At 38.3% G+C, this 26,407-nt stretch overlaps 4 protein-coding genes across 9 annotated transcripts in view; all 4 read left to right on the plus strand.

Annotated features, from left to right (window-relative positions):
- Nucleotides 1-646: 646 nt before the first annotated feature.
- The window catches only part of LOC136951594 (homeobox protein Hox-C6a-like), a 36,349-nt gene continuing 10,588 nt past the window's right edge, over nt 647-26,407 (plus strand). Inside the window, exons 1-4 of one of the 4 annotated variants that reach the window (XM_067246095.1) lie at nt 647-722; nt 14,511-14,563; nt 20,238-20,459; nt 21,004-21,832. In XM_067246095.1, the coding sequence (XP_067102196.1) occupies nt 652-722; nt 14,511-14,563; nt 20,238-20,459; nt 21,004-21,296 (639 nt within the window). In that variant the 5' untranslated portion in view covers nt 647-651 and the 3' untranslated portion in view covers nt 21,297-21,832. Of the gene's footprint in view, nt 723-14,071; nt 14,222-14,245; nt 14,347-14,499; nt 14,564-20,105; nt 20,460-21,003; nt 21,833-26,407 lie in introns of those variants that run through there. The other 3 variants (XM_067246104.1, XM_067246113.1, XR_010877770.1) reach the window with 3 other exon arrangements.
- LOC136941927 (homeobox protein Hox-C9a-like) lies at nt 2,154-5,061 on the plus strand. 2 transcript variants are annotated; one of them, XM_067234600.1, is made up of 3 exons: nt 2,154-2,490; nt 2,647-2,722; nt 3,789-5,061. In XM_067234600.1, the coding sequence occupies exons 1-3, from the start codon at nt 2,179-2,181 to the stop codon at nt 4,031-4,033; spliced, it is 633 nt and encodes a 210-aa protein (XP_067090701.1). In that variant the 5' UTR covers nt 2,154-2,178; the 3' UTR covers nt 4,034-5,061. The 2 variants fall into 2 exon arrangements, with proteins under 2 accessions (XP_067090701.1, XP_067090692.1); XM_067234591.1 differs by having other exon boundaries at nt 2,154-2,722.
- On the plus strand, nt 8,637-11,294 carry LOC136951576 (homeobox protein Hox-C8a-like). Its single transcript, XM_067246060.1, has 2 exons — nt 8,637-9,333; nt 9,824-11,294. Exons 1-2 carry the CDS (start codon nt 8,904-8,906, stop codon nt 10,168-10,170), a joined length of 777 nt encoding a protein of 258 aa, XP_067102161.1. The 5' UTR covers nt 8,637-8,903; the 3' UTR covers nt 10,171-11,294.
- Nucleotides 23,133-24,796, plus strand: LOC136951585 (homeobox protein Hox-C5-like). 2 transcript variants are annotated; one of them, XM_067246083.1, is made up of 2 exons: nt 23,133-23,786; nt 24,282-24,796. In XM_067246083.1, exons 1-2 carry the CDS (start codon nt 23,288-23,290, stop codon nt 24,491-24,493), a joined length of 711 nt encoding a protein of 236 aa, XP_067102184.1. In that variant the 5' UTR covers nt 23,133-23,287; the 3' UTR covers nt 24,494-24,796. The 2 variants fall into 2 exon arrangements, with proteins under 2 accessions (XP_067102184.1, XP_067102174.1); XM_067246073.1 differs by having other exon boundaries at nt 24,279-24,786.

A 26,407-nucleotide genomic window follows, 5' to 3' on the forward strand; every position in this document is an offset into this window, starting at 1 on the left:
TATGCTACTTTGTATAATTGTCCCATATGTACATTTTTTATATGCGTAATTTTGAGACAACAACACGACTTGCAAAGCCAGTTCTTATAATATCCATCATCATTGTAAAAGGTAGAATGTAGCCTATGAAAATTATATATACCCACCCTGACCTTTCAGTGAGTTGTCTTGTTATCATTGCGAGTGTTCCTACAATATTACAGAATATCCTTTTTATTTTACCCATAATTGCTCCATATTTCAGATGACCAACACATGTATTTTGTGTGGAAATACCACAAGGACCTATGGAAGATTTTCTTAGGCCTTGACTCTTCACCCACGATCATAACTTTATGCAGTGCTTATAGGCTACTACCAGGCCTCCTATGAAAACGTTTCCTGATAGTTAGACATTAAGGAGGCGCCTTTAAATGTGTTTACGAGTATGGAATGTTACTCCAACTCCACCAAATTAACGTACGTAATAAACAGCATTCTTGCGACCCCGATGGCTTGAACGTAATCCTTCACCAGAGATATAAATATAGAGGGTGTGTGTATTTGTACAACATGCTGTTAAGCATTCTATAATTGCTTATGCCATGCACAGACTTGTCTCTAACTCAGTGACATATTTCTCTCCTCTTGGCCGGTCAGTGTCAGAATTATATGAAATTATGTCTCTCTTATTCATGTCCAGTGTTCTATCTCTCAAGACCATCTCGTTTTCAAGCAATACAGTAAGAAATATTGATACTGGCAGTCAATTAATATTTTGTCCAACGACACAGATTATGTTTTATCACTCGTAATTATGCATGTTTCCACTGAAATTGAAATATTGTTATCGCTTTTTTCTGTTAGATTGCTCAGGTTTATAGTTCTACAGAACTCATCAGAACTATGATCATGATACTCATTATGCACTGCACCGCAATGCGTAGAAGGCTAAAACGACAAGAAGTTCATGTAGCCAAGGCTTTAGGCATATCCTATTCGTATCATAATTTGTATGACTCCAAAGCTAAGATACTAAACATTGTAACTCAAGAGACGGCAAAGTCGCCATGCATTGTCTTTGTGAGATAACTTGGCATTGACATAGCCTACTTAGTGTGTTTAGGCTTGGTGCTGAGACTAAGAGAGTTTTGGCAGCCGAAACAAGTTTGTGGTTAGAGAAGCATGTTTTAAACAGATTTTGACAATCAAGGTAGCCCACACTCCATAAATCAAAATCCATATGCCCTTCTGTGGACAGAGGAAATTATTTAAAATTATATTTTGATATTGACTGCACAAGGTTATAAAATACCAATTACATTTCAATTGTGAGTAACAGACTTGCTGTCCACATCTAGGTTACTTCAGGAAGAAACAAAGCACTGGTTTCCCGAATTTATTAGTTTATAGATAGTTCATCATAGTAACGATGGTACATTTTGGTGCATTTTAACATATTGGTTTTAAATTTATGCGAAATGAAAAAGGTGGTTGTTGTTTTTGATTACAGATTTATTACCAATCAAATGCTCCCCATACCACTTTAGGGTAGATGAACGTGAACGGTCTCTCCATGTTTAGACTTATTGTTCTTCAAGTGTATGTGATAGACAAAGTCTTACATGAATCATAACACAAGTCAGCAATTTAATAGGCTTTGTAATCTGTTTTGTAGGTATTGATGCAACAAAATCTGAAAGAATGGGTCAAAAGTCTAATTTGACCAAATGTTGCTTTGAAATGATCCCTTGTGTTCATCCAAATGTTTAAATTGTGATGAGCTATACAAACTGCATGGGAAAATAGTACCTCATGTTCTGTCGGCAACTAGCCTATACCTCTACTCCATGAACTAGTCGATAGTCTTAAATATACATGTGAGTAGGTCTATGACGAGAGAATAAACATAATTCTTGATCTACTGAGTCAAATTTGTAAGTTATTTGCACCATTGCTATATTCACACCAGTTCTGGTGTGCAAGTAAAACTGTCCAGACAGTAGCTTGCTTGCGCATTAATCGACTTTGCAGTTAGAGGTCCCACCACGTGTCCTGCTTTGGCCAATGAAAATAAAGTAAACCAGGGAGAAATAATTACCTGACTTGATTGTTCTAGGGGTAAGGTAAAAAAAAAACTATACACTCGATGTAATAATCTGATGCATGTAAAACAGAAAAGAGTTAAGGGTAATCGTCATGTCAACCACGGGTCCCATAAGCAATTATTATGTGGATTCTCTCATCAGTCACGAAGTCGAGGATGTGCAGCTGGCGTCGCGGTTATCCGTTCCCGAGCTTCTTCCCAGTGGTTCTCGTCCGACGACACTAGTGCCAGAGTGCTCAGACTTTTCATCCTGTAGTTTTGCTCCAAAACCGACTGTCTTTACCTCGTCCTGGCGCCCAGTTCACTCTCAATCTTCGGTGGTCTATCACCCATATACCCATCAGCCGCAGATTGGGACGGACTCGAGGTATGTTCGCTCATGGTTGGAGCCAATATCGGGGACAGTATCCTTTCCAAGCTACCCGGTAAACACCAGACACTTTGGGCTGAAAACCGATAATCTCACGGATTGCAGGGTCGGTGATTGCTTTGCTTCCAGTACACGAGGATATACGGACTATTTCTACAACTCGCCTGTTGTTATCCGAGATAAGACACAGCAGAACATCCCTTCTCCGGAGCTGGACGTTTCGGCACCCACGAAGCACAAAGACGACAAACCAGAACTAGACCCGAGTAAGTGGCATCCAAGTCAGTTTATTACTTTATATCGTTTCGCGTGTGATGTCCATCCTTATGGACTTTTTTCCTCCTCTTTCTGTCATCCCCCAGTGACAACAAAATTATCTACGTTCTCTTATTTTTAACAAGTGTATTTAGGGTCTTTTTGAGTGTTCAGTGTTAGTCAACACAAACGCCAATAGAAGCTGTAAAAGAACTATAAAATGAAGACATTTCTGTAAACAAGTTTCACATCGCATAGTCAATGACTAATACAGATTTCTAAGACTCCACACCGGGTTATCTTCATATTTGTTCAAGTTTATTACCTTTAATATTTGAATAAGCTGTGGTTTAGTGTAGGCTAAACCTGAGGTGCGGCTATTTTTACTGTCTAGTGCCACGAGGAATAGGCAAACAAACCCAGAGTTCTATTTGAAAACGTATAACAATGTTAAACTCATGTTAAATGTAACACAGTGTGAAATTAGGCATTCGGCAATTTTTTTACCGTCCAATTATTGTTAAATTATTATGGTCCTAATTAATATGTTAAACAGTAGCCTATAGACATGCTTTTATTGTTGACTATCAATATAGGTTAACCCCAATCAGATACAAGACAACAATCATTTGAATCATGGACTACATTGCTTCTAATTAGGAACAATCAGACATGCCAACACATAGCAATGTCAGAGCGAAGCATCTAGCTGCGTCGGTCGCAGACCTGCACAGACACGAAGCCAAAGGCTTTTAAAATATTTTATGAGCCAATAAAACAAATGGCACACTCACCAGTTTACGACGCTGTGCCTTGCTAGCCACAGTTGATGATTCTAAAGATGATCTGAGAATTTTACGATTATATACAGATTGTAGGCCAATCAGTGTATTCCTATAGATTTAGGTCTATTATCTAGTTATAATGAACGATAGTTTCACCTGATTGGAAATCATGGTAGGCTAATGATTTCTATTTTTGTCAGAATGCCTGTGAATGTGTTAGGCTAAATGTGTACCTATTTATTGTCCTAAACGTATAGGCTACTTTAATGGTGTTCTTTTTCCCATTTTATAGACAATCCGGTCATTAATTGGATACATGCAAGGTCAACAAGGAAGAAGAGGTGTCCTTATACAAAATATCAGACGCTTGAACTGGAAAAAGAGTTTTTGTTTAATATGTATCTTACTAGGGATCAACGATACGAGGTGGCACGGGTTTTGAATCTGACCGAAAGACAAGTCAAGATATGGTTTCAGAATCGTCGAATGAAAATGAAGAAGATGAATAAAGAGAAGACGGAGACCAATGAGCAATAACGCACCTCGTTGACACATATGCCTTTAAAATGTAAGCTATACAAAATATCACTGTTCAAGGGCACCTGATATCTCCAAATGAAAAAGTTCCTATTTCCAAATACGCCCGATGAATTCAGGTATATAGCGCAGGACTGCAAAGCCTCAATACGATTGTATCCCAGTATCCGTATGCAGCTTGTTGAGAGTTTTCGCTTGATGTTTAGAGAGACACTGATCTGGGACACTATCTTTAATGTTCTTTATTTCTGGGAGTGTGTGTGTGACAAAACCTGTGTATTTAGATGCTGCACACACTTGGCTACATCATATTCGAATTTTTATTTTCACATTAAAGGGCATGCAGATGTAGCCTAGACTCGTGTTTTTATTGTATATTTTCTCATGACAGTAGGCCTTACAGGGCTGTTTCCCAATAGCAATTTATCTTAGTTGTTAAGAGTGTTTTCTACGAGAAAAATAACGAACGGTCGTTAGCCTATATTTTACGTGCGTTTCCCAAACATGCTCTTAACAAGAACCCTGTCTCAAGAACTAGCCTACTTAAGACGCTTGTGTGGAAATGTGATTGTTCTTTCGCAACTTCAGGACTTGTGTTAAATAAATTAACTAAAATAATTAAGTAATCACGGTACACAAAAATTCTTACTTACTGTCGGTACAGAAAACGCTTTACATTTACGGCTATATCATAATTTGTAGGCCCTGTTATCATTTTTATATATATAGGCCATCGTATGTAGCTAAAACTAGTTCACATGATGTAGGCATGTATGCATATAGCAGGTGTAATAACTTTTCAATCAGCGGGATGCATTTATGAAATGAACATGTAGGCCTAGCCTAATTCGCACATCATCTGATTAAAGACATGTGGTAGCCTAGTTCATAGAAAATATTACAGTTTCAGTTTAACTTCTGTACAACAAATAAAAGAAAAAACACAAAGAATTTTGTTTTTTTCATCTCGAACTATATTTACGCATCCATGTAGCCTCGTTTTTAGGGTTGGCCTACTGGTGTCTCCACTGAGTCTCTTTGCTTAAGACGCACTTAGCGATCTATGATTGCTCAGGAGCTCTCGTTAATCTACGAGCATTTCCAAGAGTCTCTTTAGCTACGATGGCTTTGGGAAATGGCCCCTAAAACTAAGATCAGCCGTTGGATGGATTCTACGACCAACTTCGTCTTATGATGCGTTTGGGAGGTTTTGTTACTTTTTCCTCTGTATGCCTCGAGTTTATGTGGTGAAATATTCAATCTGCACCAGAAGTATTTCTTTAGCTTTATGTAATGTAGCTTTATGTTGTGAACATATGCCATTATTATCAGCAACAAAATGACAAGCATTTGTTTCCCCTCGTATAGCTATGCTGTTTTTGGACTTCGTTGTTTATCTCATGTGTTGTTGTGTTAGAATTGAATGGGATTTGAAGTGTAAAGAAAAACTGTCTCTCAGAATTTATTTTCTTTATTCTTGGTTACTAGACTGAATTGGCCCTCTTCTCGATGTGCCACAAAAAATCCTGACAGGATGCTGAGATTTTAGTGCCCAATATAGTGGGACATTTCCGCCTTGGAGCACAGAGAAATGTAGGTGTTTACGACACTTCTTGAGGCATTGCTGTTGGTCTTGCATCCAATCGAACAAAGAAAATCTGGCAGAACTGGCTAGACGTCTGGGCTAAATTACTTTATTGTTCTTATGGTGTGCCTCTTTCAAAATAACCTTATTACACTTGTTTTGTCTGCTTCAAATGCGTCTCTGTGGCCCTTTATCAATAGTTTTTCGACTCTGAAAGTGGTAGGAGGGAAAAGGAGGGGGCAAACTTCACTACTGCCTACTTTGTTCTTCAACGATACGAAATTTATACAGCCTGTTTCCTTACAAAACACTGACATGATGCCATGCGAAATTGGCATAGGCCTATTCCAACAATCCAAGTAGGCTATGCTCATAGACATATGTAAGCCAATACAAAATGAGTTCACTAATGATGATATCATCCAATAGCCTTTAAACAGCATCCATATTGGAGATGTTTAAAGAATATTTATATTTAGGGCATATTATATTGGTGGTTAACTTTTATTATTGATATCAGAATCAGAAATCAGAATCAGAAAGGGATTTATTCGCCATGAAAGTTTGCACAGACAAGGAATTTGCTTTGGCAGGAAGGTGCATACAATAAACATATACCTAAAATTTAAATATGTGGACTAACTATACTAAGGGTACATAAACTAGCAGTACTAAGTGGGATTAGAATAGAATTAATATACAATAAAATATAAGTTGCCGTAAATTACAATATAAAATACAAAAATACAAATATTACAAAAAATACAAAACAAGATACCATGTTGTAAGTTATACTCTTAACTTATGTCTAAGTTAAGAGTATAAAGTAGGCTATACCAATTATTTGTAGTGTACTGTTTAAGAAAGTCTATTGTTGTAGTTTTTTACGAGGCCAATATATTAGTCTTTATGTCATGACTTAATAGGCCTATACAATGTTTACATGTCATTCATTAAGCAGACGCTTATATCAGAAGCGACGTACAAATAACCTTGTTCATCTATAGGCCAAAGAAAGTAGGTCTACAGCAGAATCAGATCAAGGATTGGAAGCAGTTCTACAGTTTTTCGGTAGTCAGAGTAGATGAACTGTCATTTTTCACAAGCAACATCGCAAAGTATCTCTGCTACAAGGCACGGTGAACAAAAAATGATAGTACAATATCTCAGTTGCTTAAAGAGTAACAAGAATAACTAGAACAAATAATGTACCCATCCCTCCCAGCCACTTAAACCGTTATTTTGATCCTTTTCCCATTTTCAATAAGAAGTTTTACTACTAGTTTTAGCTACAATAATAACTGTGAACAATGTTGAGATGTAACGCATTAGATGTAGCCTACAAGAGACGACGTGAGCTCTGAAATTGTTCATCAAGTGATGGCCGTTTTCTTGGCTAATTCACTTCATTTTGATATGTTATAGTATAATATCCTATAGCCTATCTTTAATGGTCTATCTTTAAATAAGTAATACTTAAAGGTTGTCTTAATTTCATAGAGGGATAGGCTACATGGCTTGGACAGAATGTTTAGAAGGATTATATTGCCATTTTAATGCACAGGACAGTGATGGATTATATTTAACCTACGTATGTTTAGCCACAAGATGTCACTGTGGACTAGGCATTTAACGTTTGAGAACGTGTTTTTATGCCAGAGGCTTTGGCATTAAAACAAGTGCAACGTCTTCAACCTCTTTGGCTAATCTTATCCCAAATGTAGGCAATACGCGGGTAATATGAAACTACAATTCATAGGATAAATAATTCATGGGCAAATAGAAAAGGCTTTGAGTAGACTATACTACTGCTTGACCGTTTTACATTTACATTTATGCATTTAGAAGACGCTTTTATCCAAAGCGACTTCCAAAAGAGAGTTTTACAAAAGTGAATAACAACGAGATAGCCCCAAACATTGTGGGTAGCCAAAACATGAAGCCTCATTGTGAAAACTAAATAAGTCACAAAGGGAAGAACCATGAAAGCATGTAGTTGAACAAGTTACAATTAAACAATTTAACAACATGAACCTCAAAAGTGCAAGGGTGTACCTGTGGGGAAAAAGCAAGCAACAAAAATATATTACACAGCAAGTACAGTAGTTTTAAGTCAGTTACAACTAACCAACAAGAGCAACAAGACTCAACAAGAGATCATTCCTAAGTGCCGTTGTACTCCCCGAACGAGTGCGTCTTGAGCCTATTCTTTGCCGTTTTAAATTGATGTTGATATATTTTCACAGATGTAACCTGTAGAGTTTGCGTTAGAATAACCCTTTGTTATTGTTGTTCATCGTGAAACAATTCATTTTCTAAGGTGAAGGTCGAATGGAATAAATCACAATTTACAACAACTCAAAGGCAGATGGCAAAACGTTTATTTTTAGTCATTCATAAAATCAAGTTCAGATAAATTAAGCCTGTTTTAAAATTGCATCATACAAGTATACTAATACGGAATTAGACGGAATTATAATAAATATTAGGCTATACCTATAACACTTCACTTAAAACCAAAAATGTCGTACATGTCTCCTCGAAGCATGCAGAATATAAGCAAAAATGAGAGCAGATGTTGTATGCATATATACGTTTTGTGACCACTCGACTATGACAAAACAGTGTGTCTGTGTGTCAGAGAGAGAAAGGGAGCATAATGTACAAAGTAAATGTCAGAAAACAAAGGACTATATCTGATATACCAAAAAAATACACTTCTATATTCGTTAAAATAAAAGAAATTCACACACAAATGAGCGTCAAACTGTTTTGTAGACAGGACCAGAAGACGGACATATTGGCCTATTGCACCGTGACATCTAGGCTAAATTTCCAGTTCTAAATCAACATTCAGTTTCTGCAGGTCCGTAGACGTCTGAGTAAACCGTGCAAGTGGGAGGAGGTTGAAGGTTGGTATAGGGAGAGAGAAGGAAGGTGGTTTATGTCGTGTAAGGAGGGAGGGGGTGCTTGTGAATGTGTTGGATGAGCTAGCCAGCTTTAGCTATAGCTCACATTAACCATTCACGACATAAGGCGGACTTGAGGCTGCAAAAGAAAGAAAAGTTAAGGCGAAATAAGTAGGCTAGTTGTATACAAAAATCTGAGTAGTCTAACATCTAGAAAGGTTGTAAGGGAGCCGGCGCAATTTGTTTCCGTCATTGTACATTTCTTTATGGTTTTGTGGTGTCGTGCTTTTTATGTATGGGGTTTGGAAAAGGACTTCGGTAATAATTGCTATTGTCATCAGCCTGTACTTCAGCTGTGACATTATTTAGGAAAAACATGAGTTCCTATTTCGTCAACCCTCTCTTTTCAAAATATAAAGGTGGCGAGACCTTGGAAACAACTTACTACGATTGCAGGTTCCCTCAAAGCGTCACACGAAGCCATGCGCTGGTGTATGGAGCAGGAGCGGCAGCATCAGGCTTTCAGCATCCGCCTCATCACGTCCAAGATTTCTTCCACCATGGGACGCCGGGAATATCAACACCGGGTTACCAACAGAACCCATGCGCACTGGCTTGCCGTGGAGATGCCTCAAAATTTTATGGATACGAAGCTCTGCCCAGACAACAGCTTTATGGTACCCAACAAGAGGCTAGCGGGGCACAATACCCAGACTGTAAATCGGCAAATGGCACCAACATCGGAGAAGAACAAGGCCACTTAACAAATCCTCCAAGTCTACTGTTTCCGTGGATGAGACCGCATGGTTAGTATAAACTCACATTCCTATATCCTATTCCATAAAATAAACTGACCTGTAAATTAAAATGTAAAGTAAACTGCACAGTCTGCAGTGGTGTGTCGTCATGATTGGACATGATATCTGTAAATTGTTGGATAAAAGGCAGATACAAAGTATACAAAACAACACCGTAAACCATGCATTCAAGCCCATTCTAAATAATTAACTTAAAGTTAACCGAAAACAGTAAACAGTGAGTGTTTTTAACCCTTAGATGAAAAGACAGCTAGGGTCAAGGCGAGGATATAACAAACAAGCTCTTCAAAAGCTATACCTCTGCCACAATAACGCGCACACGCACCCGCGTCAACATTATTAGATGTAGGCCACTAACCAACAAGTGTGTGTGTTTGAGTTCTTAGTATAATTTTTTTCTCACAAATATGCTATTCATTCATGTAAATGTATACCTTTCAATCATGCCTTCTAAATGTGAGCTCTTTCCATACCATAGCTCCAGGAAGACGCAGTGGTCGTCAGACCTACAGCCGATACCAAACTCTGGAGCTGGAGAAGGAATTTCTGTTTAATCCATACCTCACCCGTAAACGTCGGATCGAGGTATCTCACGTTTTGGGATTAACAGAACGACAGGTGAAGATTTGGTTCCAAAACCGACGAATGAAGTGGAAAAAGGAGAACAACAAAGACAAATTTCCAGGCCAAAAAGGACAGTTAGAGACCGAGGGCAAAGCAGAGGGTGAGATCGACGGAGACAGAGAAGAAGAGTGCAACGATGACGCCGTAGCAGCCCAGATTGATAAAAAGGAAACTGGAGACGAAGAAGATACAAAAGAATAATCTTATTCTAAATGTATAAGTGATATGCTTGGTCCTAACATGAGGAAGAGGGGAGAAAGAAAAGGGTGCGCGTGTGTATGGTGGTGGGGGTGGGTTGTAAAGATGAAAATAACATTTTTGACCATCCTTTTATTAAGACAATAAGTGAATAAGTAAATCGTTTTTATTAAATTATTTGGAGAAAAAAAGCTCTGATCCCCATTGTGTAAAGCACTTGGTTCATGTTCTAATCACTAATGCACAACTTGGAGATATGGATCAATAATAGGCTATTATATGATTTGAAATACAATATTTAGGCTACACTAACTGTGTGATCTTATCTGAAAAACATTTGACTGTTTATCTTAGTTTATGGGAAAATATGAACTTTCTTATTTTCCAATAAGTTTCCAAAGTTTCCAAATCCGAATGTGGACAATTAATGCTACCTATATTTGGAATATTCAATAGAGAATTGACGATCATGTAAAATAGGCCTATATCCAGGTAAATATTGTATTGCCATCTGTTTGCATTAGGCCCATGCATATTTGTCTTTCTTCAATATCTATAAAACATGCATTTTTTCCTCTGAGCAGTATAATGCAGCAGACTACCTATTTGGGATCTTGTTTTCCAGCTGACAACTTGATTGTTGGAATAGCGAAACCAAACTACCTACTACTACTGCTACTGCTCAAACATAAGTTCTGACCAAGGCTACACTGATTGGCAAATTAATGACTTGACATAATCAGGACACTACCATTGTGCACTTGTTTCTATGAGTACAGTCCCTGATGTGTGTACAGATTGGAGAAAAAATCTGTCCGCGCCATGCACGCAATTTTTGGATAATTTGTGTACCAACAACTTATACTTCCTAAAGGAACGCACATTTATATCACCAATATTGTATAATTTCATCGAATACGTGTAGTTAGACCTACTTGTATAATTCATCAGCTACTTTATGATAATTTTATTATTACGGTGATGAAATATCATCAAAGTTTTTGTATTGCACTGAAACATCAATGTTCGTATTTTCGTATGAATAAGCTTGATTTCTAAACATTTTCAACATAAGTGATGTGCACACTCTTGACATTGAGATGTTCAAATAAATTGAATGAAAACTCCTGTTTCCTCTCATTGTTGGAAAGATAGTCTGGTATAAACCACATGCCCATTTGAGGACACACCCATAGGCTCGACTAAGTTGTATTTGTTTTTTTAGTACTGAATCATATATTTATAGCACTTCACATAGATTTTTTTAAATGAACTCATAGTTGTGTACAGTAGACCGAGCCAATACTTTCTTTTAGTATAGAAAACTTGTGTTGTCATGCCCTCTGATGCATGTAGGCCTAGTCAAACCAAGTTGTGATGCAGTTAAGCAGAATCTTGAAAATTATCTTGAAATTGTGCAAAATAAATACTCAAACTGAATTTTTGGTTCTTGAATTTACAAAAAATTCAATCTCACCGTAAAGTTGTGTAGTAGGACTATAATCGTGTACTATATTTTAGTGGACGTGGAAGTTGTGGAGTGTTTCAGTTTTGGCGTAGACCACAATATTCAAATACTTAAAATATTGTAGGCTATTTTATGCAACTTGAATTAAGACTTTCTAACCATTGCTTAAAACAAAGCCCTTTTGAAAATGTCTGCATTACTGGATGGTGAATATAAAAACGTTGTCTGAAACGGGGCTTCGTTTAATATCTTCCGTTTTCTGTATCTACTAAAAATATTATAGAATTCGGACTATATAGCCTACGCAATAGGCCTATATCATCTACATGTAAAAGTTTTAGACATTTGCCATCCCAATTGATCCGAATTTTAGGCGACGCCCTGGTCGGAAATAGCCTACATGCACCGATAGGTCTAATTAAACACAATTAGGCTAAGGCCTACTCTCTTTACTGTTTAAAAACACTGTAGATTTAAACTCACCAGTGGAATCAACACTCCACTTTGAAGTACTGAAGACTTCTTCCTATAAACTGTTGTTCTCCGAGCGAATAGCAAGTCTCCTGGCCGAACAAGTCCAGCCTTATCCGCTTTCTACATGTTTACAGACGGCACTCTGAAGTTGCCTGAGAGCACCAATTATCTTTTGGCATTGTCTAGGACTCGTTTCCCTTAGTGCTTTAAGGGTAGACCACATCCGCAATGAGGCCATAAACACCTGTACATTTTATGGGTGGCATATAAAACCTGCGTTCTAGGCTACGGGATTTCATTGTAAGTCCTTGCTAACACTAGGACTGTTGTATTGATCTTTGTTTTCAAACCCAGTGAGAGGTCACACATAGTTGTGTGATTTCCACTCCATGTTTGGAGTGGAAATCACTCTAAAAAACTAAGCGTACATTTTATTAATTGTAAATTGTTCTGAATCCCCTCTCTTTAGCTCTTTCTACCATCACACAAAATACATTTTATGAGGCTGCAGGGAAAGCTTTTTTTGTTATGTTGCATAATAGCTATTTATGGTGGCCACCGCCATCAAGGTTAAGGAAAGTGGCTGACAACACAGAATATGTGAAGTGTTTCTGTATTCATTCGTTTTTCCCACCCATAGCTAATGTTAGCATTAAATACCCTTTTCTTCAATACACTAAAACAAATAATGTGTTCGGATTGTTGTTGTGTAAGTGTAGGCTATTTCCCTGTTTTACAAATAACCTACTGCATTTATTTACATCCCATAGCACAAAATGAAGCAGCATATAGGGTGAATTCGGGTAGTTAATCTTGGACATTTTTTGCATGTATTTTCTCATGGGAGCTTCCTGATTGACAATTGTCCTGGGCTGCGTATCCCGATAACGATTGATTTTCGATCTCACTCACGTTTGTAGGCCTACCTGTCTCCTAAGTAGTAGAAGTAAGAACTGGCCTACTTAAAACGCTTCCCGGATGCGGAAATGTGATTGACACTTCAAGACTTTCGTTAAATAATCAGGTAGGCTACACAAAATATATTATTTACAGTCGATACAGAAAAACGTGATATTATTATTGTTTTGTATTTATATCGTAGGTTATGTGGTTAAAAATAGTTCACATGATGTCGGCATGTGCATATAGCCTAGCAGGTGTCATGACTTTACAATTAGCGTTGCAGATTGTTTTGATGCATTTATGAAATGCCTACGTAATTCGCACACCATTTGATTAAAGACATGTGTAACATGAGTATCACTGAAAAATATCCCAGTTTCAGTTTAATTTATCAGTAAAAAAATAAATAATATGTAGCCTATATAAAAAAGCAGCCTATCTTTTTTTCATCTCGAATCATCTTTACGCATCCATGTGGCCTACTGGTGTCTCCACTGAGTCTCTTTTCTTAATGCATTTAGCAATCTACGACTGCTCTGGAGCTCCCGTTAATCTACGAGCATTTTCAAGAGCCTCTTTGATGGCTTTGGGAAACATCCCGTAAAACTAAGATCCATCGTACGATGGATTCGAGGCTTACAATGCTTTTGGAAAAGCAGCCCAGATTACCCGAATTCACCCAATGCTTAGTGAGTCTGCAGCCTGTGCGTGTGGGGCCGGGGGTTGTTTGAGCGCATGTGTGCGCATGCGGAGAGGCCTCTGAGTCTGCTTGATTCCTTGTATACATTTTGCCCTTTTTAATAATGACTTGGTAGTTGCTATAATAGTCCTAAAAACTGTATGTTAACTAATGTTTCGATGGAAGATTATGGCTTTAAACAAATCCTATTTTAGAAGTTTGGGAAAGTGGATGTCCTAAGGGAGCTATGGAAGTTATGAATAAAATACATAGTTCGGATATTAGGATATACATCCTGAGCAAGTGCATTACTGAAGTGGACTGTGTTTTATAACAAATATTTCGTAGTGGTCCACTAGAGTGAGGGGGAGAAACGCATTCCTGACTGTTTGGTTGGAAATTTACAGCCAAGTAATAAAAGTTTACGACTGTATCGGAACTTGGATTGGCTGTAGCCTGTCATGTGACTACCACTCCATGAACATGAACTTATTACTGTTGTCTCCTCTGATAACCAGCTTTCTCTATCGGTAAGCTTCACGACCGACGTTTTTACAGGCATGGGTTTTATTTTTCCACCGAGCGTTGGCTACCTGTTCAGCCTTTACATCTGCTGTTCTTATCCCCTCCATCTTTTCCCTATTCATAGCGCTCTGTCAGTATCACTTTTCTTTTGTCCGATCGGTCGCTCACAATACTACATTGTGTAATTGAGCTTGGGAAGCTTGGTTCTTTATTGTGGAGTGGTATTCTGTTTGAATACGATAATTGGATATGTAGGTACCAGTTGGTTCCTAATATCTCCTCGTTTCCCTCCAGCCCTCGCAGCTGCGGGACCAGTGGGCTTGCGTCACTCGACAAGGAAAACGTGGGTGAGTTTCAGTGGGTTTCTGTAGTTATTATTGGTTCAGAATTAACATTATGTCATGTAATGATATTTTTTTATTTTCCTATTCTGAGCACAAATGTGAAGTTACCACAAGTCGATGTAGGCTGTTATTTGTGGAGGTTTCATATAGACTAAAAGTCCATCTCCACTAACATAATTTGCTTTGCACAGTTCGCCGCGCATTGAGTCTCCACCCCCGGTCCGGAGTCAGTTTATCTTTCGAGCAACCAACATGCTTGGAAAAAAAGGGATTTGTGTAATCTGTAGTTGATCAAAAGGAAACACATCCTGATGGCTGTTTCCCACGTGATGATAATATTAAAGGAAGGCAACCGTGATGGGTGAGAGTGTCAGTGTAGTGCCACATAACAGAGTGAGGAAATTATGATAAAGTGAGGCATACTGGCTCGTGTGTTAAAGATGTAGATAGGATGGTGGTTTCTCAGTATGGAAATGCAGACCTTAATGTATATCCCCATGTGGTTAATGGAACACTGAGCCTATATGTCAACTACATCATAGCTCTATTTGAATAAATAAATTAATAAAATATAGTCTGTCTGAGTATCAATAACAGTAATTGCTTAACTGCATTGACAACATCGCCTTCATATTATCCCTTGGAATAAGCATAAATAAACAGCTCAACATAATTCCCTAGTTGTTCTGATTATTTCTGATATAGTCCTATGCCAGATTCAAGGCTAAACATGGAAATCGCAATTATAGGCCATACAGTAAATCAACAAATCGAATATGCATCAGTTTATTGGGAAGCAACTGACGTGAACAATCTCTTGTTTAAATTAATAAATACCAATACGTCTTGTTCAAGCCCAAAGTTTTATTAGCCTATGATTTGCTTAAAGGCAACATTGCCATCTAGTGTTTGATGAAAATAATGAAAATTATTTCACATTCCTCGCCATACGTAGCAAGTCGTATTGGCAGTATTTATTATTTAAAAATCCTGGCATTGTTTCAACGATTCTTTAAATCTTAGTGTTTCTATTTACCAGACTGATTAGGCTACACATCTCCCCAATGTTAGTTGCCCAATTTTCAGACTGCTTTGTGGTAACCGAAATGTGTACTATTGGGTTTTGTTTACTGGTTCAATGGTTGCAACTCAGGATTCAGTCATTTGTGACATGTCGATAGACTAACTTCTGTCTGGGATTTGTGTTTCAATTACTGTAGACTCAATAACTCTTGGGATTCATTTTATTCATATCACTACATCCAATATAGGCTATTTGAGGAGGGGGTTGTAGTTGAGGTAGGCTAGGGTTGACTTTTCGAAATGTTTGCATTGGAAGCTATATATCTATATGAGGAATGCACACAGACGTGGTTTTATTTGAAGTGAGTATTGTAACTGCTCCTCTTTATTGCTGCTGTTCTTGCCTCCTGGGGTTTGTCCAAGGACACTTGCCACTTTGGGCTTCCGCTAAAGCTGTGGAGACAGGAAGGCAAAAAGCGTGAGTTTATTACATTTTATGGCCTAAACTACAGTGAAGTGTTTTGGCAAATCTTATCTTCCAAACACGTTTGACAGGTTTAATTGGTTTATAACAGTTTATTCTATAAGTGTAGGCTGACACGTAGGCTATAAAAAACACAATTCACAAAACAATATAGGAAGACAAACTCAATAAAACAAATGTGCGATAAAATCCCTGAGACAAAGGGGATAGGTTTCGAACGTCCAAAGTCATAGCTTATAGCCTGACATATTTTAGTTAGGCTATAATAATAATAATTACTAGCCGCCAAGTATACTTGGCGCCTAGTAATTTTGTAATCCTGGGCTGGTACCAGATACAGACTTCACACTGGCATTTTGGCTAACTTTTCTTTTTTCCCCTGTCCTCCCTCTGTTTCAATTTGAACATGTTCCTACAACTATCTTTTTACATTGGCTAGGCAAAAGGTTTGTAGGCTACACATGAGTAAATAGGCCAAGTTGAATCACTTTGGAATTACAGGATTATCAGCCATAAAGGGCTCGTCAAACCATGCGGATGTCCTTTGTATTCAGTTAAAGAAGGGCCCGGAAGCACTACGTGCGTCAAACGATGATCTTTATTGCCACATTATCTTAAAATGCGTATCCCAAAAGCTTTACTTAGCCGGACCAGTCGTTAGTCCAACGTAACATGTTGCTTTTGTACCGCAAACATCAATTCACTTAAACTCAATTGTGGGAGAATTCCATGTGTTTATTTTTAAATCGGCTAATGTTTTAATCTAAATCGGCTAGGCCTATATTAAATCAAGGGGAAGTTAAGTAAAACATACAATTACATTTCTGGGCGGAACAAAGACGGTTCAGTAGTCAAAATGTGACTACTAGAACATGTTACCCACTCTTAATACTCCCATCAGAAGTCGCTCTCCCTCAAACATTTTGGTAGCCAATTATTTAATTTAATCAGAGGAAGTGAAGTGTCTCATTTTTGTGATAGCAACTCGGAGTTTGCTTGCATGGGAAAGATTAACCCTTCTCTAAAGGATCCGACTACAATAAGGTGGTTCAACTTCCTCCATGAATATATTTTGAAGATTGTGCCTTCAAGCTTACTCCAGCAGACACCTTCAGCTAAATACCACCTAAAGGAAATATGGCTAGTTATGTAATAAGAGTTCACTCACATTATAGATTTAGATTCAAACTCACCAGCAGAATCAACACACCACTACCATTCTTATTTGTATTCTTAGATCATAGATAGGCTTAACCGATTGTCTTCTTTTCATCATTTCATTGTTGTTATTGTCTTTTGTTAAGGTTGTGTTCTGGCCGTGTTTGGCATTCTTTCGAAAAAGCATATAAATAGAGATTTAGTAGGTAGACACACACATTTTTAAAACCCTGCTTTTTTTCTTTCGGGTTAAATTGTTCACGACGTAGACTTACTGATGGTTAGTTGTAATCTGTCAGTGGGCATAAGTGAATAATATTTTCTACAGCTAAGAACCTGCCAATTTTGTGACCGTCTGTAAAATTGTTTAAAGTTGGCAGTGCAAATTGGCATAAAGCATACTTTTCTTTTTTTCTTCTTCTTGTCAAGCCAAGCATTCTATAGCCTAGGCCTTGAGGCCATAGCCTAATGTCTTTATGGCCCTTTGCTTAAAGGTAATTCCATGCCAGACTTTCCTCAAAGAATGCAATAAAACACTTTCCCATAGGCTGCACTTTCACTTCCATATACATTCCCTTCCTTACCCGAATCCCAATTAACAGAAGCGACAGTATTTTTGGATACTTGTTTTAGGAGGTCAACAATGCCGACTAGATCTTTGTAACGGATATTTCAGAATAGACAGTTTATAGTTTATATATCCTTATCAACACCAAAACATGGACGGTCAAATATAACCTAGGCTACACTGGCTTTCTCGGACAATGCCAATACGATGATATTCAACTGCATTTAAACTCCAGCGCGCGTCATGTGACTCATTACAGCTTTATCTTCCATCTCAAAGATCTACGTTTGTCTCCGTTCTCTGCCAGTGTTCGTTAGGGTGATTGCATATTGCGGTACTTCATATGTGAAAATAGGCCTACTATAGGCTGAGGATAGGCCTATTAGCCGAATTATTCAAATAGGTCATAAATAACATCAGGGCATTTGCCCTTTACTTACCCACGATGTATATGACTCTGTGCACGTCATAAACACAGACTAATTTAAACAAGAATGTGGAAACCCCAAACTTGGGGGCTTTGGGGAAAACTAGGCAACTGTAAAAAATAAGTAAATAATTAAATAAACAACAAGCTGCTTGAATATGTAATATCATCTTTTGCAGTTGATGGTCACTCTTAGACTGTTAAATGATACAGCCCAGGCGTTTCATGAACCTTTATGGGCTGAGGTGGTGTAGATTTTTATAGTTCGGAATTACAACACTTTATAGCAGGGTCTTGTTTCTCCCCACATGCCAATGGCCTGCCAAGTGTACACTCTCCCAAAAATCTATTTTCATTCCAAGATGGTTTATGCTATTTTATTTTGTTCCTATACACGAATACACATTGTGCAAGCAGGCCTGGTGGTAGACTTGAAGCTGTCATTTGTCTGGTTTTATTACTTCTGCGGCTAACACAGGCATTTAAACATTATTTTGTAGTAAACGTGCTATTAACGTTTTCTATTGGCAATAATAATTTCCATTATCAACGAAAGCCTTCTTGATCCCTTGCTAACCTCACCCTTTAATAACGCAATTCGCGATGTGGATCTGTGTCTCTGAAATTATCAGCAGGAACAGCTAAATGCTCGCCTGCCACCGCAATATGATAGCCTACTGTTTGGCCTATACACTAATGCTTACAAGTCAATATTGTGTGGATAGTTTGTGTATGCCTAGTCTATGTGTGTTTGCGCCTGAAAAGCCCGCCTTTGCCTACAATGATTCTAAATCTATAGGCCAACCACAATATGATCTATGGGCCAACTTTTTCCAATAAATGAATATCATACAATTAATTGACGAATTACAGCCCAGCCGGTTTACTTTAAAAACAAAATATTTCTAGCCTGAAAAATCACTTAAATAGGATCTAAAATGTCCAAAGAAAAATTAAATAATCGATTCAAGTGACTAATTATACTGTATAGTAAATAATGAGATCACTGTATTGCAGTTATGGGGGCTTAATGTTATAATCTGCACCGCTAATAGAATGAAAATACACGTCACTTGCATTAGGAGCATTCTTTAAAAATCGCATTGACTTCTAATCAAAATATTGAAATACCGAATGGACGTAATCTCTCTGTACGAATTCAATTATAAACACAATTCATTTATTAATATAAACCCATTTAAGAGTTTGAGCTTCCTCACAATGCATTTTAATTTGTAAATAGGCTACCGGCAGTCATGTCATCCAGGATGTCAACAAACATAAAAAGTGTGTAATGTGTTAGAGAGAGGGAAGATAGAAAGAGAGAGTGAGATAGAGGTGTGTGCGGGTGCGTTTTGTGTAGGACTGTGTGTAGGCGTGTGTAGTTTTCTGACTGTATTTATCTGGGTACGTGCGTGCCTGCATGCATCCAATCTGGATTGTATGAATGCGCACATACATGTGCGCCTATGAATTTATCACGAGCGTCTGTGCGCACGCGTGCGTAAGAGAGAGTGGTTCAGAGGATTAAAAAAAGTTTTTTTCCTGTCTTCTGCCCCTCTTTTCCCTGCTTTTTATTGGAGGAAATGTGGTCAGCTGACAATGTCATCTTGTCCATCCTGGACTGGAGCTTTAGCAACAACATTCGCTGTGTGCCCCGTGTCTTTATTGGCGCCCAGAAATAAATTATATCTAAATCATACAGCGTGCCTGTATTAAAGATAGACTGACAAGGAAAAAAGAGTAAGTGACGGAGAGAGAATTGAGAGAGAGAGGGGAGAGAGAGATCTGATTGAAAGGAGGGGTGGGATAGAGAAAGACAGGAAGCAATACAAAGAGAGTATGAATTCGTATTTCGCTAACCCGTCGCTCTCATGCCATATAGCTGGTGGTCAAGAGGTTTTACCCAATGTAGCCCTGAACTCAAACACCTATGACCCCGTTCGACACTTCTCCTCTTACGGAGCTGCCGTAGCCCAAAACCGGATATATTCATCGCCTTTCTATTCACCCCAAGACAACGTCGTTTTCGGCTCCAGTAGACCGTACGAGTATGGATCCAACGTGTTTTACCAGGACAAGGACGTCCTGCCAAACTGCAGGCAGACCAGTTTGGGACTAGGTGCACAAAGCTCTCTCGCACAGGATTATCCGTCAGAACAGGGTAGGAACGGATCGCAAGAGCAGAAGGAGAGCGTTCAGATCTACCCGTGGATGCAGCGGATGAACTCTCACAGCGGTGAGTATTACAAACTCGATGAGATAAATTAAACGAGCTGGCCCATTTACGACCAGGGAAGCTACTTTTTATCACCCCATAAACTATTACTACAGCAGCGTCCTGTCGCAGGCAATAAAGGCCTTTTATCTTCCAGGGAAATCCCTTTTGGCTACTATGCCTCCTTCTCACACCCACTGGTATTTAGCCAGGAGAAAATACTGTGTATTTTTCTATGCCAATCCCATGTTGTCGAATAGGCTATACCCATATCAGAGTTCGTCTTTTGTAAGATCGACCCGTTCTTCTAGTGTGCGTATAAGCCAGGAGGCAACAAATACGCTATAGACAACGGATAATTTGGATGATGAGATCTGACAAATGCATTTATGTAGCCTAGATCTATAGCACAAAGACATGGATTAATGTAATATATTATCTGCTTACCCTCTTTAATTAATAAGTGTGTGTGCGTGCGTGCGTCCGTGCACGTGTAGACTGTCAGGCTATATATTATTACCAATTATGTTCATTTCCGATATTAATTGGTCTTTTTTTTATTCAGGAGTTGGATACGGTTCAGACAGACGGAGAGGTCGTCAAATATACTCCAGGTATCAAACTCTTGAACTCGAGAAAGAATTCCATTTCAACCGCTACTTGACAAGACGCAGGCGTATTGAAATTGCCAATGCTCTCTGCCTCACTGAACGCCAGATAAAAATCTGGTTTCAGAACCGCCGGATGAAATGGAAAAAGGAAAGCAATCTTACCTCCTCCGTCACTGATATTAGTTCGGCAGGGGGGAATGAAGAGGCGGTGAAGGAGGACACAGAGGAAGATAAGAAAAGAAAGTGATTTCGCCTACTTGATGTCTTACAATAAGAATGTTTCCGACCTAATGTGAGGATAACTTAACTACCTATTAGGATAGGCCTACCTATGAATTGTATGGACTCTCGTCTGTGTTTTCAAACATACGAAATACAGGCTTTGCTATGAATTAACTTTTCATGAAGTCTATAGCCTATAATGCATTGCAATCACTTGACATTCCCTGTTGTATATACGAAATGTGTGTAGCCGATCGCTCTGACGTTCACCATAATTGTTTAGCAGCACGTTAACTTTTTGTATTAGCCTACATCAAAATACACCATGATGATTATGCTGAGTTCATACCACACGGGTAAGAAAACTGTGCTGACTGACGTTCCACAATAAACTGTTGATAGAACTTTAGCCTATCCATGCCATGAGTACCCATGTACCTCTAATAGACAGATTGAGTAGCTACGTGATTATATAATAACGTTTAGTGTAGAGATCAAACTCGATGTAGACTATAACGTTCACGTCCTGTCATATTTAATAAAATGATTACTAATGTTGTGCCTTTGCATCCATGTCTTTCACTATATTTCCGCATTGAGTCTCACGCTTCAGTAACATGTCTAGCCTATAACCCAAGTTACCCAAACTTTTGCATTAGAAATCTTGAACGTCAGAGAAATAGGTTAACTCGTCAATAATAACGCTTAAATAGTAATTAAATTGCATTTGGCAAATTTGTAAACGTAGGCTATATGAAAAAAAACTATAGGATCAAAAAAGTATACTTTAAGTTCTTACATCACTCAAGATGGGTCTGTAGGCCTTTCGTTACTGGGTTATTTCATGTTCCAAAACTATGCGTATTAGATACAAATTTACAACAACAAAAAAGTTTAAATATAGGCTATATGTGGACCGGGATTATTGTAAAAAATGTTGTTACACACAATTGTCATAAAGAAATCCTGAAGTAGACTCATAGGCCTACAACTTTTAGCCTAAAAAGTAATCTAAAAAACAAGTTTTTCTAAAGGTAGGCTTTTATAGCCTACAATTCGACGAAATTAATTTGATGCCACTGCCAACGACTATTTCAGTTAAATCTATTCTGAAAGTGGAAGGTTTATGATTATCATACCGACAGGACCCAATGGGAAACAAAGTAGTATGACAGAAAGCTCTAGTAGGTGGTCTGATATGCAAAGCCACCTAATAGTCTAACTATTAATAGCCTATTATTCTGCTATTTGTTGAATTTGATTTGATGATTTGAATTTGATTTGTTTCATGTGTTTTGTTTTTTCATTTGGTAATGTGTAGGCCAAGTCATTGCAAATTTACAACAACCGCTTTAGCCAAAATGTGCCGAGATCTTCTTCATGTGAAAGAGTTAGCCTAGTTTATTTTGCGTGTATAGAAAAACTCACGCGGGCCTCCCTGCAATTGTCGTTGACACGTCTGCAAGCAAGCATAAAAGTGAATCGGTTTGGGCGGACATCTTTTTGCGAAATCTTTTTTACTTGTTCTTTACTTGCACAATATCTGTTTGAATAAGGTTTGTGTTCTTATCCATCGCTGGCACCAGGTGACGCTCTAGGCCTTCTATCCAGTACAGCACTGGCAGCGCTGCACAAAGTCCCCTCAGCCCAGACATCAGGCGTTTTTCCTCTTTCCATCAATAACCTCCAAGTGTGATATAGCCAAATGTATGACTGGCCGATCCGAACACGTGATTCTTTTTAGCCTTCCCATATTTGGGCAATGGAGAAAAAATAAAAAATTCCCGCACCTATAAATCTTGGTCATTTTAGGATAACCCTCTCATGAACTTCAAAAGAGACACAAATCAAACGCAATAATAATAACATTTTAAAAGTTACAAGTCTAACCGACCTACACATAGACTACAAGCTAATCGTCATACATCACAAACGTAGCCTATGTGAGGTAGCCTAATTATTCAGACCGTAGCCTATGAATGCTTCCATTTCATATCCTTTGCGTTTTGTCTTGAAATGAGTTCTTACGTAGCCAACTCGTTGTTCAAGCAAACTCACCAGACTGCAGCTTTCGCTCTGCACAACAATGGCTACGGAACTAACCCTGAACTCAATACATCCGACTACTGTTATGGAGGGCACGATCACCGTGGGTCATTCGCGTCACAATCGTCCTCAAGTTTGGGCATGGGTGAGATTAACAGAGGGCTTCATGGCAATCCGGGTGACCCGACTTCAGGGCCAGAGTCCTCCGCATTAGAGTGTTCACAGAGACGACAGAATGAGCACTCGAGTGGTCGAGACTCTCTAAATTTAGGACTTTATCGTCGCAAATCGGAGATGGACTCGGATTTTGGTCAAATGGTCAAAGCCAAGACTCATACAGACGAGATAAAAGTGGGAACTTTGCAATCTGTACAACCACCGAGACAAGCGAACACTTCTTCTCGGCCACAGACTTGTGAACAGCAACCACAAATTTATCCCTGGATGACTAAACTACACATGGGCCACGGTAAGGTTTTTGTGTAGGCTGTTAGGCTACTTGTGTAAGGTAAAGCTTCCCTCTCTCACCCTTTCTGCATATCTGTATAAATACCGTATTCGGAAATACTAAAACTGGCAGTCGTAAATTTTATGACAAAGGCATCAATTGCTCGTAAAACTGTCTGCTACAGCGAATAGCCGATCTGCGGCCAAATTTATGAGGGGGTAATTGGATAAGGAAGACACTTCTTGCAAAACCGCAACAAGCTATTTGAATTGTAGACTATGCAATATTAGCACAAACCTCCTTGCTGACGAGTGGACTAAAAGGGTGACAGATGTAGATTTCTTTTTTTGGCTACATGTTCTCAAACACCGATAAGACATCTAAACTAGAAAAATTTGATGGCATGACTTATCATGTTGTTTTTTGGTGTATGCAAGTTTTCCGTGTTATCTATTTCAGAGGTAACAGTGACTCTGAGGGTCGTAAAATATCTTTCTCTCAATTATATCCCAGAAGCTGATGGAAAACGATCAAGGACGAGTTATACACGCTATCAGACTCTAGAGTTGGAGAAAGAGTTCCACTTCAACCGCTATCTGACGCGTCGCAGGCGCATCGAAATCGCCCACACACTTTGCTTGAACGAGAGGCAAATCAAAATTTGGTTCCAGAACCGACGAATGAAGTGGAAGAAAGATTCAAAGCTAAAAACAAAGGAGTCAATGTGAAACAGCAAACCTTCTTCAATCGTTAGACTACGTTTCAAGATGACTTTCAGTAACTTGTAGCAGTATACACTTCTTCAACTTTCTGTGATGCCATTCAGTATGTAAGCCCATTCATTCTGACAATTAAAGACATTTTGCGTAATTAATTTAAACGTATGTCTTTCTGAGAGTTGGATGTCTTTATTTTCCATTTTAGATTACCTATCTAAGAATATAATAGTTTTTTGTTGTTGTTGTACTATTCCTCATAAATAATATATTGTTTCTGAAACAATGCTTTCTTATTTCAAATGGGATTTTTAAGCCTTCGTGTAGCCTAAGTAAATAGTGCACGTGCAAATCACTGTGCCAATTTGATCAGTGGATTTATAGTGCGATTGTTATCATAATGATAAAACATTGATCTATTTACTTTAGCATTTAAATATTCTAAATTGCGTGCATGTGACATCTCATACTGTCTCGGGAGTTGTCATCAACAAGTGATTGATTGTGTAAAATGATTATGAGCAACTTGAAATAAGATGAAAGAATAAGTATATTAAAAAGCATGAAAGGGGGAAGTTTGTGGATAATTAAGTTGCATCCATATGGGCCAATCTTTTGTTTCACATTGAACAGTCAGTTTCATGTTCAAATGCTTCTTGATAATGTAGGCTATAGGCCTAGATTTGGCAAATAAAAGACCACATATAAAAAAAGGTCTTAAAAAAGGCCATGTTCATTTCAAATAATCCTACCTGTGTGCCTTATTTCTGATGTAGGGGAACACTATAGGTTCTCAACAGTTATTTGCACAAAACCAGTATTAACAAATACATTCTTTAATTTTCCTTCTTTTCTGGTTGCTAGTCTTAAGCACATTACTATGTTGCCAGATGTCCTTGATCAAAAATAAAATGGTTAGACATGGGAAGCCATTTCACATCTCAAAGTTGGATTCACTGTGTTCTTAATTAAATGTTTTAGAATTAAAAACGGAAATAGGCTTACCTGGAGAATAATAGGCAACTTTAATGTGTTTCATAATAGAATAAAAAAAATGGATTAGAAAAGATGTTACTGTGTGTGTGATTGGTCCACCATCTAAACGGCAAACAAAATAAACGACCTAGTTTGTGTGTGTGTGTGTGTGTGTGAGGGGGGGGGGGCTTGATTCTTAATACCAACCTCCGCAGTTATTTACAATACAGATGACGGCCTGTAAAACGTAATGGCCCTGACGCATCATAAAACTTTAAAGCTTTCCTTAACACCTCCCAAACAACAACAATCGCTGTGTGTAAGGAAACAGATACTGTACACCAAGCCACTGTTCAGATGTTGGACCAGAGAATATCTGTTTGAATATCCAATCCCTTCTAAGGTCCAAAAGTATCAATGATGAAGCTAATGAAAAAGTTTGGTTAAGATCTTCCGAAGTCGAATTTGAATGAGAGGATAGGATTACCTATGCAATACTGTACTGTAGAGGCTAAATAAAAGGCATGTCTTGTAACAAGAAAGACAATGCTTAACAAAAGAAGCTTTGCTGGCCTATTAATTCGTCATACTCCTCACAACTCATTGATCGATTGGGGAACATCGATTGAAAATATGAATTCATTCTACTGGAAACACCAAAAACCAAAACATCCTCATCAATCAAATCTACCGGTGTGCAGACGGTTCACATAAGTGCGTATGTTAGGCTACAATTAAGGTTTACTGACAGCTTTCAAAATAGTTTCCACATTCACACACTTTTAATTGAATCTTGTTGGAAGTATGTATACCGTAACAAATTAGTTTTAAAAATACCTTAATTAAACTCGTTTACTGTTTGGGCTGTGTCATGCACGTCACCGCACCCGCTTCACCGTTTGTGCTCTGCAGGCCTGGTGATATTGCTTTTGTGTTCAGGGTCTACAAATT

Source organism: Osmerus mordax, chromosome 1 (genome assembly GCF_038355195.1).
Source record: "Osmerus mordax isolate fOsmMor3 chromosome 1, fOsmMor3.pri, whole genome shotgun sequence".
In the NCBI taxonomy this organism is placed as follows: Eukaryota; Metazoa; Chordata; class Actinopteri; order Osmeriformes; family Osmeridae; genus Osmerus; species Osmerus mordax.